This window comes from Euleptes europaea, chromosome 10, assembly GCF_029931775.1.
Source record: "Euleptes europaea isolate rEulEur1 chromosome 10, rEulEur1.hap1, whole genome shotgun sequence".
Classification (NCBI taxonomy): Eukaryota; Metazoa; Chordata; class Lepidosauria; order Squamata; family Sphaerodactylidae; genus Euleptes; species Euleptes europaea.
The window spans coordinates 77303757-77323859 of record NC_079321.1 but is presented as its reverse complement, the minus strand read 5'-3'; the positions used below and the strand labels follow the sequence as shown (position 1 = coordinate 77323859).

At 44.7% G+C, this 20103-nt stretch overlaps 1 protein-coding gene across 1 annotated transcript in view; it reads left to right on the top strand.

The window, feature by feature from the left end:
• Positions 1-20103, top strand: part of ARHGAP18 (Rho GTPase activating protein 18) — an 86326-nt gene that overhangs the window by 18933 nt on the left and 47290 nt on the right. The window contains exon 2 of the mRNA XM_056856227.1: positions 12560-13349. Within this exon, the coding sequence (XP_056712205.1) occupies positions 12560-13349 (790 nt within the window). The remainder of the gene's footprint in view (positions 1-12559; positions 13350-20103) is intronic.

Sequence of the window (20103 nt, the reverse complement as noted above, 5' to 3'; positions counted from 1 at the left end):
ATTTTTAAGACTAGAGATGAACAGTGGTGGTTTGCCATTGCCTGTCTCTGCATAACAACCCTGGACTTCCATGGTGGTCTTTTATCCAAGTACTAATCAGGGCTGACTTCCAAGATCTGACTAGCCTGGGCCATCCAGGGCAGGGCCCATAATGCTGTAGTGGTACTTCAGTTTTAGGGCTGCATTTATAAGAAATGTTTTGCCTCCTGCCCACATTCATCCATAGTTTTTCTTTAAGACAGCAAGACAGGTTTTACAAAGAGGTGGAGGGGAAAAAACACAGGATATATTAATTTGCATAGCTTTGATTCTGGCACTCCTCACCCTTTTGCAACTATGCCTTTGCTGAACAGTCAGGAGGTACCAGATTCAGCTGTGTTAAAGTACCAGAGCTGATTTGTTTCTTAAATAAATATTGGAGTTACAGTGCCATGAAAAATCTTTGTCATGCCTGCAGAAATAGTATATGGTGATACAAAATACACAGTGTAATGGAATATTTTTAATGTTCAGCAAAAGACTGATACATAAAATACGTAAGAGCCAGTGTGGTGTTGTGGCTAAGAGTGGTGGTCTGGAGCAGTGGACTCTGATCTGGAGAACCAGGTTTGATTCCCCAACTCCTCCATATGAGCGGTGGAAGCTAATCTGGTGAACTCTCTCAGCCCCACCTACCTCCCAGGGTGTCTGTTGTGGGAAGGGGAAGGGAAAGTGATTGTAAGATGGTTGGATTCTTCCTTAAATGGTAGAGAAAATTGGCATATAAAAACCAACTTTTCTTCTTTTTTCTTATAAGTGAATGAAACATTAAATGCTTAAAAATTAAAGACAACAAGGAAAGTTTCACTGAGAAGCAGAACAGGAAGGAAACACACCTTGTTCCTGCACCCTCCCAGCTATCTTTTTACAAGCTTACATGATCTAGCTTATGCTGATATTCTGTACCTTTGCACTAACTGAGGTTTAATTAGTTTATGATACCTGTCTATGATGCTTTAAAAAAGAAACTTTACTCTTGGGGTCAAGGTGTGAAATCTTGCCAATGCCTTTTCATTAAAATGAATGGACTTTTGTACAAAATAGTCACCATTTTAGTGGAGAGTGCTGCTAACAAAAGAACTCTGTGCATGTCTGGTCCATCTTACTACTTTTCCAGATGGGTAGGGGAGATGAAATAAGAGTGGTGGCTGGCTCTTTAATCCTTCATATTTAACTTTTCTTGAGAATGTGTTTGAGTAAAGTGCCATTAAGTAGCAGCTGACATATGGCAACCCTGTAGGGTTTGTCAAGGCAAGACACTAACAAAGGTGATTTGCCAGTTCCTTCCTATGCATATTCACCCTGGAATTCCTTCATGGTCTCCCATCCAAATACTAACCAGGGTTGACCCAGCTTAGCTTCTGAGATCTGATGAGAATAGGCTAGCCTAGGACTAAAACACTACCCTTCAAATGGTCCATTACCAATACAAAGAAGTGTGTATGAGATATCTGATAATGGTAGGGTTGCCAACTGCCCGGTTGTGGCGGGCAATTGCCCGCAATCAACAGGGCTGCCCTCTGACCAGCTGATAGTCAGTGGGCAGAAGCAGAAAGGGGGATTGATCCCCCCACCGTGCGCTCCTGGGAACGCTCCAGCCTCCCATTCCAAACTGCATGCCAGATCAGTTCTGATCTGGTTTGCAGCATGGAAAGGGAGTCTGGAGCCTTCCTCTTAGCCCTGCTGTGCACACATTCTGATCTCTCAGAGCGTGCACACAGCGGGGCTTTGAAGGCTCCAGCCTCCCTTTCCACGCTGCAAGCCCAATTGGTCCCAGTCTGGTTTGCAGTGTGGAAAGGGAATCTGGAGCCTTCCTCCTAGCCCTGCTGTGCGCATGCTCCACAGAGTGCGTGCACAGCAGAGCTAGAAAACCAGAAGTGGAATTGGGAGCGCGCAGGAATCCCTCCACCCAGGCCCAACCAAGGTAAGTGGGGACCTGGCAACCCTAGATAATGATGAAGTAACAGAGGTGTGTGTGTGTCATAGATTACAGAAAAGCTTTTGACTGTGTGGATCACGAAAAGCTATGGCTGGTTTTAAAGGGAATGGGTGTGCCACATCTGATTGTTTTGATGTGCAACCTGTACTCTGGACAAGAGGCCACGGTTAGGACAGAATATGAAGAAACAATGGTTTCCATTTGGCAAAGGTGTTAGAAAAGGATATATTTTATTTCCCTATCTCTTCAATCTGTTTGCAGAACATATCATTAGGACAGGTGGGTTAGATTTAGATGAAGGGGGAGTGAAAATTGGGGGGAGGAACATTAACAATTTGAGATAATGCCGATGATACTACATTACTGGCAGAAAATAGCAAAGACTTGAAATGACTACTGCTGAAAATTAAAAGAGAAAGTGCCAAAGCAGGACTGCAGCTGAACATTAAGAAGACAAAAGTAATGACTACAGGAGAATTACACAACTTTAAGGTTGACAATGAGGAAATTGAAATTGTTGAAGACTTTCTATTTTTTGGATCTATCATCATCCAAAAGGGAGACTGCAGCCAAGAAATCAGAAGGAGATTGAGATTGGGAAGGGCAGCCATGAAGGAGCTAGAAAAGATTCTTAAGTGTAAGGATGTGTCACCAGCAACCAAGATCAAGTTAATTCATGCCATTGTATTCCCTATTACTATACAAGGGTGTGAAAGCTGGACAATGAAGAAAGTTGGTAGGGAGAAAGTAGATTCTTTTGAAATGTGGTGTTGGAGGAGAGTGTTACAGATATTGTGGACTGCCAAAAAAAAATGACTGGGTTATAGATCAAATCAAGCCTGAACTGACCCTAGAAGCTAAAATGACTAAACTGAGGCTGTCGAATTTTGGTCACATTATGAGAAGACAAGAGTCACTGGAAAAGACAATCATGCTAGGAAAAGTTGAAGGCAGCAGGAAAAGAGGAAGACCCAACAAGAGATGGATTAACTCTATAAAGGAAGCCACAGCCCTCAATTTGCAATATCTGAGCAAGGCTGTTAAGGATAGGATGTTTTGGGGGACACTGATTCATAGGGGTCATCATGTCAGAAGCAATTTGACAGCACTTAACACACACAACAGAGGTATGTTTATCTTTGTGTCTGACCTATACTTATTAAGCATATTTTTTAAAAGCTTTACAGTGCAATCTTATACAGAGTTATTGTAGTATAAGCCACAGAATCATAGACTCATAGAGTTGGAAGGGACTACCAGGGTCATCTAGTCTAACCCCTGCACAATGCAGGAAATTCATTACTACCTCCCCCAAACCCCCAGTGACCCCTACTCCATGCCCAGAAGATGGCCAAGATGCCTTCCCTCTCATTATCTGCCTAAGGTCATAGAATCAGCATTGCTGACAGATGGCAATCTAGCCTCTGCTTAAAAACCTCCAGGGAAGGAGAGCTTACCACCTCCCGAGGAAGCCTGTTCCACTAAGGAACCGCTCTAACTGTTAGAAAATTCTTCCTAATGTCTAGACAGAAACTCTTTTGATTTAATTTCAACTCACTGGTTCTGGTCCGACCTTCTGGTGCAACAGAAAACAACTTGGCACCATCCTCTATATCCCTTCAAGTACTTGAAGATGGTTATCATATCCCCTCTCAGTCTTCTCCTCTTCAGGCTAAACATACCTAGCTCCTTCAACCTTTCTTCATAGGATTTGGTCTCCAAACCCCTCACCATCTTTGTTGCCCTCCTCTGGACACGTTCCAGTTTGTCTACATCTTTCTTAAATTGCGGTGCCCAAACTGAACACAATGCTCTAGGTGAGATCTAACCAGAGCAGAGTAAAGGGATACCATCACTTCGTATGTTCTGGACACTATACTTCTGTTGATACAGCCGAAGATCCCATTTGCCTTTTTAGCTACCACATCACACTGCTAACTCATATTCAGTGTTTGGTCTACTAAGACCCCAAGATCCTTTTTTCACACACTACTGCTAAGATAAGTCTCCTCCATCCTATAATTATGCATTTGATTTTTCCTACTTAAATGCAGAATAGTTATATTTATTTCTGGTAAAATGCATTTTATTCGTTTTATCTCAATTCTCCAGCCTGTCAAGATCATCCTATATCCTGACTCTGTCTTCTACCTTATTTGCTACTCCTCCCAGTTTAGTATTATCTGCAAATTTAATAAGCATCCCCTTTATCCCTGCACCCAAATCATTTATAAAGATGTTGAACAACACAGGGCCCAGGACAGATCCCTGAGGCACTCCACTAGTCACTCCTCTCCAAGTGGATGAAGAACCGTTAACAAGCACTCTTTGGTTGTGATCTGTCAGCCAATTACAATCCATCAGTAATGAGATCTAAATCACATTTTCCCAGTAATCAATCATATCAAGGCCACAAAAGAAAAAGCCACAATGTTGTTTCTGGATGTGGAAAAAGCCTTTGACAATGTTTCTTGGAATTTTCTTCACAAGATCTTGCAACAGGTAGACTGCGGCAACCAGTTTTTGACTGCAGTTATGGCCATATACACAACACAAAGCGTTAATTGTTGATTAATGGAACATTAACAGACAGCTTCCCTATTGAAAAAGGCACAAGACAAGGTTGCCCTCTTTCTCCTTTGTTGTTCAACTTAGCTATGGAAGTGCTAGCCAGTAGAATAAGATCAAGCTCAAAAATCAATGGGCTGAAATTTGAAGACCAAGAATACAAAATCAAAAGCTATGCTGACAATGTGGTATTAATTTGCCGCAACCCAAAGACATCAATGCAAGAGATCAAATGGCAGCTTGACCTATTAGTCAAGTTAGTATTCTGGATACAAACTGAATAAACAAAAAAACAACATGATTCTAAAGAATGCATCAAAGGAAGAAATGAAAGAAATACAAAACATTCTACAATGTTCCATTGCCAAAAAGAGTGTTCAATATTTGGGAAAAAGACATGGAAAGGTGGAACAGGTAGCAAATTTCATGGCTTGGTCAGATTGCGACTATTAAGATGAATGTGCTACCAAGACTGAATTTCCTGATTCAGTCATTGCCAATCAACATAAGTGCAATCACACTGAAATTATCGCAACAACATATCAACAGATTTGTTTGGAAAGGCAAGAAACCAAGAATAAGATTTTCAGTGTTGCAAGACGAGAAAAAGAGAGGTGGCTTGGCTTTACCAAACCTGAAACTGTACCATTAAGCCGTATCCTTAGTAGCACTAACAAACTGGATATTACATCCTGAGGACAGAAAGATCAAATTAGAAAAGAATGAATTAAATCAAGGCTTCCATTACCTATTCTGGGGGGAAAACTTGACAGCGCCAAAAGCGGGATACAAAAAAAAATATAGCGGTCTATTTATTAAACGTCTGGAATGAACTAAAAGAGATTCTCAGCCCCTCTCCTTCCTGTTTGATGTCACTGACAGAGGCGTATATGGACTATGCGAGCAGGATTAGCAACGACTACTTAATTTATCAAGATCTGATCAAGAAGGATGGGTAAATCAAGACCCTGCAAGAACTTCTGGAACTTCAGGAACAAAACATCAAGATATCCTGGTATGCTTACCACCAAGTAGTTCATGGACTAAAGAGTGACTACCAACAAGATGGACGAGCTAGAAAACTGTTTATGAAAATAGGTTACCAGTATTTCAATCCCAAAACAGAATAATAGAAATAACTGAGTTTTGGAATATTCATGTTATTTATTGTTTATCGTAGCTCACAATTGACATAGTCTCATAATAGAAATATTAGCTATTGGAATATTAGTTAAATTTAGAATTAATATAGGAGATATTACTATGGGGTCAATATAGACAGTAGAGTTAGCTTGGGCATGGACCAAATAAGAACTGTGAAACTTCCCTTGTTTTTTCCCCTTCATTTTTCTGTACCCTCTATAAAAATGAATAAAAGTATATTAAAAATAAATTACATTTTCCCAGTTTGTCAACAAGAATATTATGTGGAACCTTATCAAAAGCCTTACTGAAATCAAGTTAAACTATATCTACAGCATTCCCCTGATCCAGCAAGGTAGTAACTTTCTCAAAAAAGGAGATAAGATTAGTCTGACATGACTTGTTATCGAGAAACCCATGCTGGCTCTTAGTGATCAGATCCATCCTTTCTAAATGCTCAGGGACTGACTGTTTGATGATTTGTTCGAACACCTTTCCTGGTATAGAAGTCAAGCTGATGGGTCGGTAGTTACCCGGATCCTCCTTTTTCCTCTTCTTGAAGATGGGGACAACATTTGCCCGCCTCCAGTCTTCTGGCACCTCACCTGTTCTCCGGGAATTCTCAAAAATAATGGACAGAGGCTCAGCAATTACATCTGCAAGTTCTTTAAGTACCCTTGGATGCAATTCATCTGGCCCTGAGGACTTTGTTTCATTTTAAGAAACCAGGTGTTTGTGCCCTACCCCAATGCCAATCCTAGGCTGCAACTCCCTTCCCTCATCATATGTTCTGTTTATGCCATGTTGAGCACCGTTTCCCTTGCAAAAAAGACTGAGGAAAAGTAGGAATTGAGAAGTTCTGCCCTCTCTTCATCTCCTAGCATTTTTTAAAATAAATAAGTTTGTACACTTATTTCACAGTACCTAAACTGTATGGGGGTTCATTGTAGAATAAAATAAGCGGTTACTGTTTTCAGCCATTCACTATAACATTTTGGGTTGGTATATAGTGTTTGTATGATTTTTACAAAGTAAAATTTTTACAAATTGTCAAAGCGGCCATTTTCTTCAAGTGATCTGATCTCTAGCAGTTGTAATAGCAGGAGATCTCCAGCTATTACCTGGAGGTTGGCAACCTTACTGAACACACTAGGATTTACGTCAGAAGAAATGTTTATTCCAAGGATTAGGTTGTACAACAGTGGGGACTGTTCTGAGTTGAAGAGATGAGTGCCTGACACAAGTATCAATGGACGTGTAATGGAACCAGCTACGGGGCAAGTCAGAATATGTGTGTAGAGGCCTACCAAGGCCAAATGCTCCATAATTTTTTTCAGTGTGTGAATTAATATTGGGGGGGGGGGGCTCTACAGTTCTGCAGAGCAATATTACCTGCATTAGTAAATGGAACTAACTTTGCAAAAAAGTCAATGACCATTACATATGCATCGTGCATAATAAACGTTTAGACTGTTTGCCTATTACGGTAGTGGTGGAAAGTGCTGTGAAGTCACAGATGACGTCTGGTGACCCCTGCTGGCATTTTCAAGGCAAAAGATGTTCAGAGGTGGTTGCCTGCCTCTGCGACACGACCCTGTTGTTCTTTGGAGGTCTCCCAACCACATACCAGCCAGGGCTGATTATACTTAGGTTTTGATCATTTTGAGACACATTGCTTGGAAGAGAAAAATATAAGGAAAAATAACTGTCTTCTTGTTAAAGCTCTCCTTCCTAGCGATTCTTTCTCACAATGCATATAATGACTAGGATAGTGGAGGTGAACCTGTTCTTTGAGTGAGTTTGTGTCTATAGGAAAAATACTGTAGTATGATTTACATACTACATACCTTTTTCTAAGAAAATTCAGTACATGATGTGGCCAGCATTAGCCTGGATCTGTGGTAAGGCTGTTCTTTCTTTCAAAAATCTGGCATTTGTTTTTTGTTGTTTTCTGCTGATTCTATGCAGACTTACCTGTGTTCAAGCCTGTTGGTTTGAATGAGTCTTGGTGTGCCTAACTTTGCAAATGATCAAGCTGATCACTGGGCAAAAAAATTGGTTCCATGTTGATCAAAGAGAAATGGGAGATGCAAGCTACATCCCACTAAAAGTCAATTGCCAAGTTCCAACTGGTTTTAATGGATATTGCTTGCAGTCAAAGTCAGAGGACAGAATTTGTTTAACTAGATGATAAGCTTCCTAGTAACACCATGCAGCTCTTTGAACAAAAAATACACATATTTAATTGCAGCATTTACTCACTGCCTCTCCAAATAGCTGAGGGTAGTGTCCAGGATGTTGGGGTCATATTGTACATTTGTTTCTTTGTTCAAGGTCTCTCAGTGAGAAAGGCAGACTATAAATAACAAATAAATGGTATTTTTGTTTCTCTTTATAAGCCATCTTGAGTCTCTAGGGGTGAGAAAAGCGGGGAAGAAAAGAGAAATAAATAAATAAATAGGCTCCCTTGGCCTTTTCTTTTATCTTCTCTACAACTCTTTAAGAAGATTAGAGCAACTCTTAACAGAATCCTGCTCTGGCCTGTTTAATGGGACTTTCATCCAGAAAAGTTTTAGCATTGCACTATTAGGCTGAGAATGAGTGGACCATGGCTGAGTGGGGATTTGAATCCATTGATGACCTTCCGTTCACCACTCCATCCATTATACCAAACTGGCTTAACGAATAGTTTGGTCTGAAGAACAACATGCATATTTGCATTGCTTTTTGTCCAGTCCTACTGAATCCATCACAATATGTTCTTTCCATGCTCTTCAGCAAAACAAACAAACGAAAACCCAAAAAAAGGTGATTATGGAAATTAATTGTTGTTCATTGAGAGCATAAAGTGCTTACCAAGGGGATGAACTAAAACAAATGACATGAATGCCCACTGAGAACAAGGGGAGATACCTCAGATCTAAGAATTCTAATTGACTTCCATTGGCTCCATTGAAATATATTACAGCACACAAAAGTTGTGAAGAAACAGTGGAACAGATTTCAAGAATCCTGCTCTGGGAACTGGAACGACAGTCCCCACAGTGGAATCAGGGCCCCTGCGACTGGAATCAGTGTTCTAGGTCTGGAATGACAGCCCCCAGAATGGCCCATGGGAGCACAAAAACTGTTCTGAGACCAGAAGGACACCCGCCAGAGTGGAATAACAGTTCCTGGGAGTGGAAAAGAAGGTGAGCACCAAAATAATTTTTAGAATACAGCAGCCATGGAAATGGACAGAGAACTGGTCAACAGCATACTTTCTAATATCAGAGAATCACTAAAGTGTGGAGTATGGTGATGAGGCCATACAACAAGCTACTGCCAAAGATATTTGAATGAAAATATTTTACTCTGTCCATCAAAAGTATATCTAATTTTCAAGATTGCCCCATCTACAGATATGTAAATCTATGGATTGGGGCCATGGAGAGGGAACAGAGATGTTTTAACTCCTTCCCCAAGTTTGCAGAAAAATCTGGATAGTTTAAAAAAATGGAGGGAGTTAAATCCCCCCAACAAAGGAATATGTTCTTTGTGCAAGGACAGACAAGGAGAAAGAAGGAGAAGTCCACACACCCTGAGGCAGCCCACCCCTGGCACCACTGCCCCCCATTTGGACCAGCAGGATGGGAAGAAGAGCAGAAGCCACTATCTCCCAATAAGATGGCAGCACTTTGGGTGGGGAAATAGCAGAAGCTGCTACCACCCTCCTGCCTGCTGCTTCAGCAAGCCACCTGGGTGGGTGGGGGGAAGGAGCCACCACTACCCCCCCAACCTCTGAGGAGATGGCACATTAGGTGGGTAGTGAAGGGAAACCAGGAGCTGCTACTTCCCTCTCACCACCAAGCAGTAGGGATGAGCACAGAGGCTGGGGAGGAATGGCAACTGCCAGTACCACTCCCAACCACCCTGAAAGCTGTAGAGGGGGGAAAACAGGCAGGCAGGGGAGGAAGAAGTTGCCAATGCCACCTGCCCAGGAGTCAGCGAGTGGGTTGGTCTGGGTGGGCAAGTATGGGAAGGATGCGCTTCCCATCCTGCAAGTCTTATGGGTTCTCACTCATAGAAGAATCATAGAGTTGGACCACCAACCCCCTGCACAATGTGTCCAACCCCCTGCACAATGCAGGAAATTCACAACTACCCCCCCACCCCCAGTGACCCCTACCCCATGCCCAGAAGATAGCAATAAATAAATAAATAAATAAATAAATAAATATATAAATAAATAAAACACCTCTCCAGGATCTCTGGTTAATCTGGCCTGGAGGAAAATTGCTTCCTGATTGTAAAGTGGTGATCGGCACTACCCTGGGCATGCAAGAAAGGGCCCCAAGAGCCAAACACTGATGCAAACCTTCTTGCCCTCCCTCTCATGATCTGCCTAAGATCATAAAATCAGTATTGCTGACATATGGCCAACTAGCCTCTGCTTAAAAACCTCCAAGGAAGGAGAGCCTACCACCTCCCAAGGAAGCTTGTTCCACTGAGGAGCAGCTCTGTTAGAAAGTTCTTCCTAACGTTTATCCAGAAACTCATTTGATTCTGGTCCAACCTTCTGGGGCAACAAAAAACAACTCGGCACCATCCTCTATATGACAGCCCTTCAAATACTTGAAGATGGTTATCATATCACCTCTTATTAGTTTTAGCCCAATTCTCCAGCCGGTGAAGATCATCCTATATCCTGGCTCTGTATTTGCTACCCCTCCCAATTTAGTATCATCTGCAAATTTAATAAGCATCCCCTTTATTCCTTCATCCAAATCATTTCTAAAGAAGTTGAACAACACAGGGCCCAGGACTGATCCCTGAGGCACTCCAGTAGTCACTCCTTTCCAAGTGAATGAGGAACCATTAACAAGCATTCATTGGGTGTGATCTGTCAACAAATTACAGATCCACTTAACAGTAATAAGGTCTAGCAGGGGGGAGACGGCAAGTTGTGTATATATCAACAGTGCGGAATGAGGCAGCTGATACAAACTCCATGACCCTAGAAGAAAACACAACAGCTGACAATGAGGCAGAGCTGATTCCGAGATTATTGCAAAACATCCAGAAACATTCATTCACATGTAGGGTATTTCATTGCACTTTAGTGGTTGTCATTCCAGCTGCAGAGCACTGATTCTATACCAAGAACCATCTCTGCATTCTGGGATCTATCATTCCAGTACCAGAAAAGGTTTTCTACTGAAAGCGACCATTCTTCAAATCTAGTGACCATCATTCCAGTCCTAGAGTAGAATAATAGAATTGGAAGGGGCCATACAGGCCATCTAGTCCAACTCCCTGCTGCCTGCTCAATGCAGCATCCCTGACAAATGGTCATCCATCCACTGCTTGAAGACTGCCAGAGAGGGGGAAGCTCACCACCTCCGTAGGCAGCCGATTCCACTGCTGCACTACTCTCTCTATAATTCCCCCCCTAATGTTCAGCTCCTGATCATCCTCGTCGCTTTCTGCTGCACCCACTCCATTCTGTCCACATCCTTTTTTGAAGTGATAACCTATGCCAAACACAGTGATCATCATTCCACTGTGGGGGCTCATTTGAGTCTCAGTACACTCAAGATACTATCAAAAACTATCTCTCCTCTCTGCATTCCCATCCTAGAACGACTATGCCTGGGAGCTGTCATTCCACTCTGGAGGCTGTCATTCCAGCCCCACAGCACTTGTGCTATTCCCAGGGACTGTCATTCCGCTGTGGGGACTGTCATTCTAGCCCCAGAGTAGTTCATCTGGGCCCAGGGGCCACCCTTCTACTCTAGGGGCTGTCACTCCAGGCACAGAGCACTTATGCCACTCCCAGAGGTTGACATTCCACTCCGGGAGCTGTCATTCCAGAGCCAGAGCGGTTTATATGGTCCAATGGCCACCCTTCTACTCTAGGGGCTGTCACTCCAGGTCTAGAACACTTAAGCCACTCCCAGAGGTTGACATTCCACTCCGGGAGCTGTCATTCCAGAGCCAGAGCGGTTTATATGGTCCAATGGCCACCCTTCTACTCTAGGGGCTGTCACTCCAGGTCTAGAACACTTAAGCCACTCCCAGAGGTTGACATTCCACTCCGGGAGCTGTCATTCCACAGCCAGAGCGGTTTATATGGTCCAATGGCCACCCTTCTTCTCTGGTGGCTGTCATTCCAGGCACAGAGCACTTATGCCACTCCCGGGGGCTGCCACTCCTGTATGGGGCTGCCCCTCCACGTCCCGGGGAAGGTTTCCCAAAAGCCGCTCCACATTTTCCTGGCAACCTTTCTGTCCGGTAAGGTTTTTCGACGGAGCCCGTGCAAGTCAATTGGCATTCGTGTCTCCCATGAGATCCAATACCCTGACCTGGATGGCCCAGGCTAGCCTGATCTCGTCAGATCTCGGAAGCTAAGCAGGGTCAGCCCTGGTTAGTATTTGGATGGGAGACCACCAAGGAAGTCCAGGGTTGCTGGGCAGAGGAAGGCACTGGCAAACCACCTCTGTTAGTCTCTTGCCTTGAAAACCCCAAAAGGGGTCACCATAAGTCGGCTGCGACTTGAAGACACTGTACACACATTATTAGATCCAACGGGCCTTCAGGCATGTCCCTTTCCCCCGAATGGGCGTTCCTGTCATCCGTTGTAGTCCATCCCTCACAAGGTCAGCGCAGACAACTGTTCCATCTGGCATATCCGCTGATGGGAGGGCCCTTAAGTGTCAGATGGGACACGGCGTGCAGCGTAGGCTGCGGTCCCCTGTGCAGGTGCCATTTGGCTCAATAAGCCTCGTTTCACCACCACCTTTCACACGCACTGCACAAGTCTACGACAGGACCCGGGACATTTGTGGCCACAGGGTTTTTTCCTTCTTCTTCTCGCCTTAATCTCTGCAGCTCCTTTGCCTGTTTCGCCGCTGACTGTTTTCCTGGGAGGCAGCCCTGCAAAATCGGGCCGAGGCGAGGGGGCGGCTGCTGTCTGCGACCCAGCGAGAGCGGTGGGCTGTGCCGGGGCGCAGCTGCCAGGACCACCTCTTCCTTGCCGCCCGGCCGGAGGGGAGGACGCCGCTGCCTGGGAAGCGGCAGCCCTTCGGGGCCATGGGACCGAGCCCCCCGGAGGGTCCCCGTCACCAAGACGGCCGTGCGTCATAGAGTCCAACTGGCAGAAGGCAGGAAGTGGGACAGCGCCCAGCTCCGCCCCGCGCCCTGCCCGCCTGCCCGGAGCTCAGCCCCGCCGGGGAGGAGCGCCCGGGTGGCGCAGAGGCTGAGCCTGCCGTCCGCGCCGCGGGCTCGGCGATGCCATGAGCCGGTGGTCGGGCTCCCGGGGGGTGGTCTTGACGGCCTACCACCCCAGCCATCCCCCCGCCGCCGGCCCGGCGAGCCGCGCCCAGGGGGGCGCGGAGACGAGGTGAGGGGCTCCCGCGGGGCAGGGCGGCGCCGGGCGGGGGCGAGAGGGGCGCTGCCCTCGGGGCTGCGGGGCTGCGGGGCTGCGGGGCAGGGGCCCGGCGGGGAGGCCACCTGCGCCACGGCAGCAGCGGGCAGTGCCAAGGGGCGGCCTCCCTGCTCTTTGGCAGCGCCGGGGAGGCTTGCCGCCGCCTCCCCGGGCAGGCGCTTCCTTCCAAGGACGGGCTCTGCGGAGCCCTCCTTCCCCTTTCCCAGATTACAGAAGCGCAGAGGATACTTGGGGGTAGGCGCCGGGCCACCTTAACGCCTGGGCCCGGTGGGCACTTGCCCCGGGGGCCCCACGAGCATAGGGGCCCTAGGCTCATCCGTGCGTGCTAAGTGACTTGTGTGTGTGTTAAGTGCCGTCAAGTCGCTTCCGACTCCTGGTGACCCTATGAATGAAAGTCCTCCCAAATGTCCTATCTTTGACAGCCTTGCTCAGGTCTTGCAAATTGAAGGCTGTGGCTTCCTTTATTGAGTCAATCCATCTCTTGTTGGGTCTTCCTCTTTTCCTGCTGCCCTCAACTTTTTCTAGCATGACGGTCTTTTCCAGTGACTGTTGTCGTCTCATGATGTGACCAAAATATAACAGCCTCAGTTTAGTCATTTTAGCTTCTAGGGTCAAAATACAACAGGCTCGGTTTAGTCATTTCAGCTTCTAGGGTCAGTTCAGGCTTGATTTGATCTAGAACCCACTGGTTTGTTTTTTTGGCAGTCCACGGACTCCGCAACACTCTCCTCCAACACCACATTTCAAAGGAGTCTATTTTCTTCCTATCAGCTTTCTTCACTGTCCAGCTTTCACACCCATACATAGTAATAGGGAATATGATGGCATGAATTAATCTAGTCTTGGTGGCCAGAGTCACATCCTTACACTTCAAAATCTTTTCTAGCTCCTTCATGGCTGCCCTTCCCAGTCTCAATCTCCTTCTAATTTCTTGGCTGCAGTCTCGCTTTTGGTTGATGGTGGAACCAAGGAATAGAAAGTCTTGAACAATAAGTGACTTGCCATACATCAATACTACTACACAGTAGCCTAGACTATACCAAACTACAAATGGCAAGAGTCCAGTAGCACCTTAAAGACTCACAAAAATATTTTCTGGCAGGGGATGAGCTTTCATGAGCCGCAGGCTCACAAAAGCTCATCCCCTGCCAGAAAATATTTTTGTGAGTCTTTAAGGTGCTACTGGACTCTTGCCCTTTTTGACTACTGCAAACAGACTAACACGGCTACCCACTGTGAATTACCGAACTATAAATGTTTATCATGTTGATTAGTTGCGGCTGTACAGCATGTTCTTAATGTTTTAACACCAGCTTTGTTGAAGTGCCAGTAAAATAAATCTATGTTTAATATTTTCGACCATTTACTTTTTATTCCCGTGACTGGTTGTCGTAGGGGCCCCCGCACGCTGGTTTGCCCAGGGGCCCATAATGCTGTTAAGACAGCCCTGGGTAGGTGAACTTTGGTTTTTCCCTCCCCGAGTGTTATTTTCATCAGTGGCCTCAGTACTTCCCTTTTCCTGCCTCTGAGTTATGTGTGCATGTGCGTATGAAAAGAGTGATTGCGTGTAACTAGGAGCCAGAGCTAAAAGCTTGCGTTAAGGATGAGAATTAATGAACGTTCTTAGAGAGTGACCCTTGTCCTCTGCATGTACCTTTGCCTCTCCAGTGACCCATACTCCATGCCCAGAAGATGGCCAAGATGCCCTCCCTCTCATGATCTGCCAAAGGTCCTAGAATCAGCATTGCTGACAGATGGCCATCAAACCTCTTCTTAAAAACCTCCAGAGAAGGAAAGCTGACCACCTCCCGAGGAAGCCTGTTCCACCGAGGAACCGCTCTAACTGTTAGAAAATTCTTCCTAATGTCTAGACAGAAACTCTTTTGACTTAATTTTAACCCATTGGTTCTGGCCCAACCTTCTGGGGCAACAGAAAACAACTCAGCACCATCCTCTATATGACAGCCTTCAAGTACTTGAAGATGGTTATCACATCCCCTCTCAGTCTTCTCCTTTTCAGGCTAAAAATACCCAGCTCCTTCAACCTTTCCTCGTAGGACTTGGTCTCCAGACCCCTCACCATCTTTGTTGCCCCCCTTTGGACACGTTCCAGCTTGTCTACATCTTTCTGAAACTGTGGTGCCCAAAACTGAACACAATGCTCTAGGTGAGGTCTAACCAGAGCAGAGTAAAGTGATACCATCACTTTGCATGTTCTGGACACTATACTTCTGTTGATACAGCCCGAGATCGCATTTACCCTTTAGCTACCACATCACGCTGCTGACTCATGTTCAGTGTTTGGTCTACTAAGACCCCAAGATCCTTTTCACAAACACTACTGCTGAGACAGGTATCCCCCATTCTATAATTATGCATTTGATTTTCCTACCTAAATTATCTTTGTTGAAGTGCATTTTATTAGTTTTAGCCCAATTCTCCAGCCTGTCAAGATCATCCTGTATCCTGGCTCTGTCTTCTACCATATTTTCTACCCCTCCCAATTTAGTATCATCTGCAAATTTAATAAGCATCCCCTCTATTCCTTCATCCAAATCATTTATAAAGATGTTGAACAACACAGGGCCCAGGACTGATCCCCAAGGCACTCAACTAGTCACTCCTCTCCAAGTGGATGAAGAACCATTAACAAGCACTCTTGGGGTGCGATCTGTCAACCAGTTTCAGATCCACCTAACAGAAATAGGATCTAAACCACATTTTCCCAATTTGTCAACAAGAATACTATGAGTAAACTTATCAAAAGCCTTACTGAAATCAAGATAAACAATGTCTACAGCATTCACCTGATCCAGCAAGGTAGTAACTTTCTCAAAAAAGGAGATAAGATTAGTCTGACTGACATGACTTGTTCATTCTGTCCATGAACATTTCACCTTCCTTTATAAAATGGAGTGTGGACAAGCGTGCCTCAAGTCCCTGTATCTTCTCCTCCAGCAGGGCTACCAACTTACACTTGCTGCAAGTGTAATTATTGTTACCCTCAGGTAAAAATACAAACATGCCACAGACCTTGCATGTTACTGCCTCAGCTCCCTCACTAGCCACACTGCTGTGATTGCTGAAATTAGTCACTGACTTTCCTACACTTCCCCAATAAATCCCCTGACAAACTGCCTCTCAGGACTCCCTGCTTGACAAGCAAAAACACTCAACAAATATAAAATGTCGAAACTAGTCAGCTGGTTTCCAGGGACCCAGGCTATGAGACACAGGGCATGAGTCCTTCAGCTTGCACCTCTGGCAAGAGGAGCCTTCTTAAATACTCTCAGCTCCACCCTTCAACAGCAGAGCAATTAACTTCAGCCAAACCAGGTACAGCTAGATAAAAGAACAAAGAGAAGCACTCAGAAACCTCTCCCCAGCAGGCTCCAAGCACACACTCACACACACAGCAACCTCAACTACTGCTCCCCAGCCACTGAGGAAAAAACAAAAACTTTAAATAAATGTGCACTGATCTGTCTCTAAGCTCCTCCTCTGTTTCTCAGCCCAGCCTCTGGCGAGAGGAGCCTTCTTAAATACTCTCAGCCCCACCCCTGTTATTTTGAGGAGTTTTAATTCCCTGGTATGACCCACATGTAAATCCATCATTCTGGTCAGCAGTGGTACAATGGATTTTTCCTTCCTGTTCCATTCCCAGTCGTTTAAGCCCTGAATCTGAACTAAAACCCATCCACCAAGTGACTCTGACATTTGCTGTGACTTGATTGAAACATGGTATCTCTGGTTGCGATGCCCCTGATACTCGAGGCAAAGAAAGGCAAAATTCCAAGATGTTCATTACCACCGATCGTTAAGAAACTGTTACTTAGTGTTTTACTGGCAGCTAAACATTATTTAGTTTCCAGTTTATACTCACTAGAGGCCAATAGAGCATTGCTTGTACTCCATAGACTTTGGTCTGAACTCTTTTTTTTTTTTTTTACTTCTGATATATTGTCCAAAGATCTTGTTGGAGTGTCTCTCCCTTTTAAAAGAGGTAAATTTCTAGTTAGCGTGCCTTTAAAATGCATATCCTAATGTCAATAAAGGCTTTGAATTGTAAAATGCATATTAGCAAAAATGCCCTTGTTATGTAAGTGTTGCTGTTTGAAGCTGTTGTTGTCATTTCTGCATTCTGTAGTTAAATTTACATCTGAGTGCAAGAGCATATTTGAATATTTTCAAATGGCCCCGCAGTGCAGCTCTAAACATGATTACTTGAAAGTCTTAGTGGCTGCATTCAGATGGCTTGATAAATCATGATTTGTTTAAACTATGGTTTATTCAGAGTGTGTTGTACCAAATATAAGCCTGCACTCAAGGCTTCACAACAAACTGAGGTTCATCTGAGGTAGGCACAAACACAGCTTGTTGTCTTGCCTCTCACTCCTTCTTCCTGAATCTTTTCCTTGTGCACAGTGATGGCGTTGGTGATTCTGGGGCCTGGAACAAAAGTCCAAGATGGGGCCCCAGAACCCCTGCAACCTCACTGGAGCCAAGCAGGGGATGTCCCTCACCCCATGCAAGGTTGGCAGAAACTGCCAGAAGTTGAAACAGCCTGTCATTGGGACACCCCTCCTCCCAAGCTGATTGAATGCCTTCTTATGTTGGGCTCTCCTGAGGCCGGAGATACATGCAAAGTAAAGAACAAGCATGTATGCTGGGGTCCCTGGAAGATTACAACAACTATTGGCTACCCGCATACATAAATAGGGAAGCAGTCCCTCCTGTGGGAAAAAAGTACTCTCAGTGGCAATCTCATGCAGCCCCTGGAACTCCTTGGTTTTACAGGAGGGCAAGTGCCCTGGTAACAAAACCCCGAGCAGGGAGTCCACCCCACTCTTAGGTAGCCTGCCACCAACTCTCATACAGGGTTCAACCAGGCTGAGACCAAGAGTTACCCCAGTCTGCCATATACAGTTACAAAACCAAACACCAACCCTGCAGGGTAGTATGCCTGTAAGGTAGGGTTACATTCACAGAAGTCTAAATTGGTAAGCCAACTAGATTTAGCTTGAGGCAAATAGGTGATGCAAAAGACCTCTGCCTGAGACCCTGGAGAGCCTCTTCCGGTCTGAGTAGACAATACTGACTTTGATGGACCAAGGGTCTGATTCAGTATAAGGCAGCTTCATGTGTTCATGTGAGATTGGTAATAATAATAGCCCTAATGCATGCAAGAATATGGAAGGCGTACACAGAACAAAAACTCATCAACTATCCCAGACAGTGTCATCAGTCCCTCCTGATCTTTTGTTCCCCAAAATATAACCTGTGACACCTCTCCTGATTAAGCAAGAAGAAGAAAAAGAGCTGGTTTTTATACGCTGATTTCTCTATCTTTAAGGAGTCTCAAAGTGGTTTACAATCGCCTTCCTTTTGCCTCCCCACAACAGACACCTTGTGAGGTAGGTGGGGCTGAGAAAGTTCTGAGAGAACTGTGACTGGCCCATGGTCACCCAACAGCCTTCATGGGGAGGAGTGGAGAATCTCCAGATTAGAGTCCACCGCTCTTAACCACTATACCAGAGGTCGGCAAACCGCGGCTTGCGAGCTGCATGCGGCTTTTTGGCCCCTTGGGTGCGGCTCTGTTTAATCTAACACACACAAGGGGGTTTCTTTGACATTAATGTACCCCATTTGGTAGTGAAATCTGCTGCCCAAGTACCAGACAGAGCAGGTACAAGTAGTGGCAGAAGCCTACTCTTCTTCTCCCCCCCCTCCTTAAGGGGGGAGAGCTGTGGAAGATTAGGACCACACCCAGCATGGGGCCCAGGGCAGCTGGTCTTGCTGCCCGTTGACTGACCACCCCTGTTACTCATTAAGTGTGACTGAAAAAATCCTGATTTAGGATGCCTTGAATCAGATCGGTTTGCTGTGATGTCTAAATGCAAGTGCCTGAATCAAATTGAGCTTGTTTCCCCTACACTATTATTGTAATCTTTGATGTGTGTAAACTCCATTTTTCATGATTCTTGCATCTCATCTGCCTCCCAGGAGGAAATACATCCTTCCTATATTGCTGTCTCTGTGACCAGGTGGCTATAAGAAGCAATGACCTGTGGTTTATGAATTCTGATTTTACAACCACAATTAGTATAAACTTTGTTTGACAAACCACCTTCTAACCCTTCTGTGAAATCTCAGTTTGGTGCTAACCAAAAACTGAGTTGTTGTACCATACTGTCTGGCCTGCCAGTTAAGATCCTGTTCTGAAGCTCTGTTCTCTATGCCCCTGCCTTCAGAGGCGAACCTGGTGGCTATCCTACTGTCTTTTAGCTATAATGCCCAAACAGTTTTTTTTTTTTTTACTCAGGTTTCTGACTAGTGGTTTTATTATTATAATTGTTGTTACAATTTGGTTCTAGTCTGAGGATTGTCTTCAATATTTTATGACATGTATGGCTTGTACTTTGTAATGATCTGGCATATTTTTACTAGTTTATTTTTTAATGGCTGAATGATTTTATTGTACTGTTTTAGTTGTGATATGCTTGAGCAGATCTCTGAAGAGATGGCATAATTTTTTTTCTAAATAAATAAAACAAATTTGAGTTCAGATGTTGAAACTTAATGGGGCTTGATCAAACCATAATTTATCATGATGTCTGAATATGGCCAGGGAGTTCAATGGGACTTTCTTCATGATAAGTATATACAGGATTGCATTCTCAGTTAAGTACTTTAAAAATAGTACATACCAAACACTGGAATGACCAACTTCTGAATTCCAACAACCTCTCCCACCCATACGCAAACAGCTAGAATGCATCTAGGAGCTGAGAAGATCAGTTTGCCACATGTCTATTGATGTGGCTCACAGCATTAAAACACATCGTAAACTATATTGGATTTTTTGCTTTATAGTGTGGCATTATATTTGGAATTCTGTATAAACAGATGAGATTCATGTTAGACGCATGATCTTAAGAAGCCCATTCCTGTAATGTGACTCTCTCTTAGCAGTTGTACTTCATTTTCT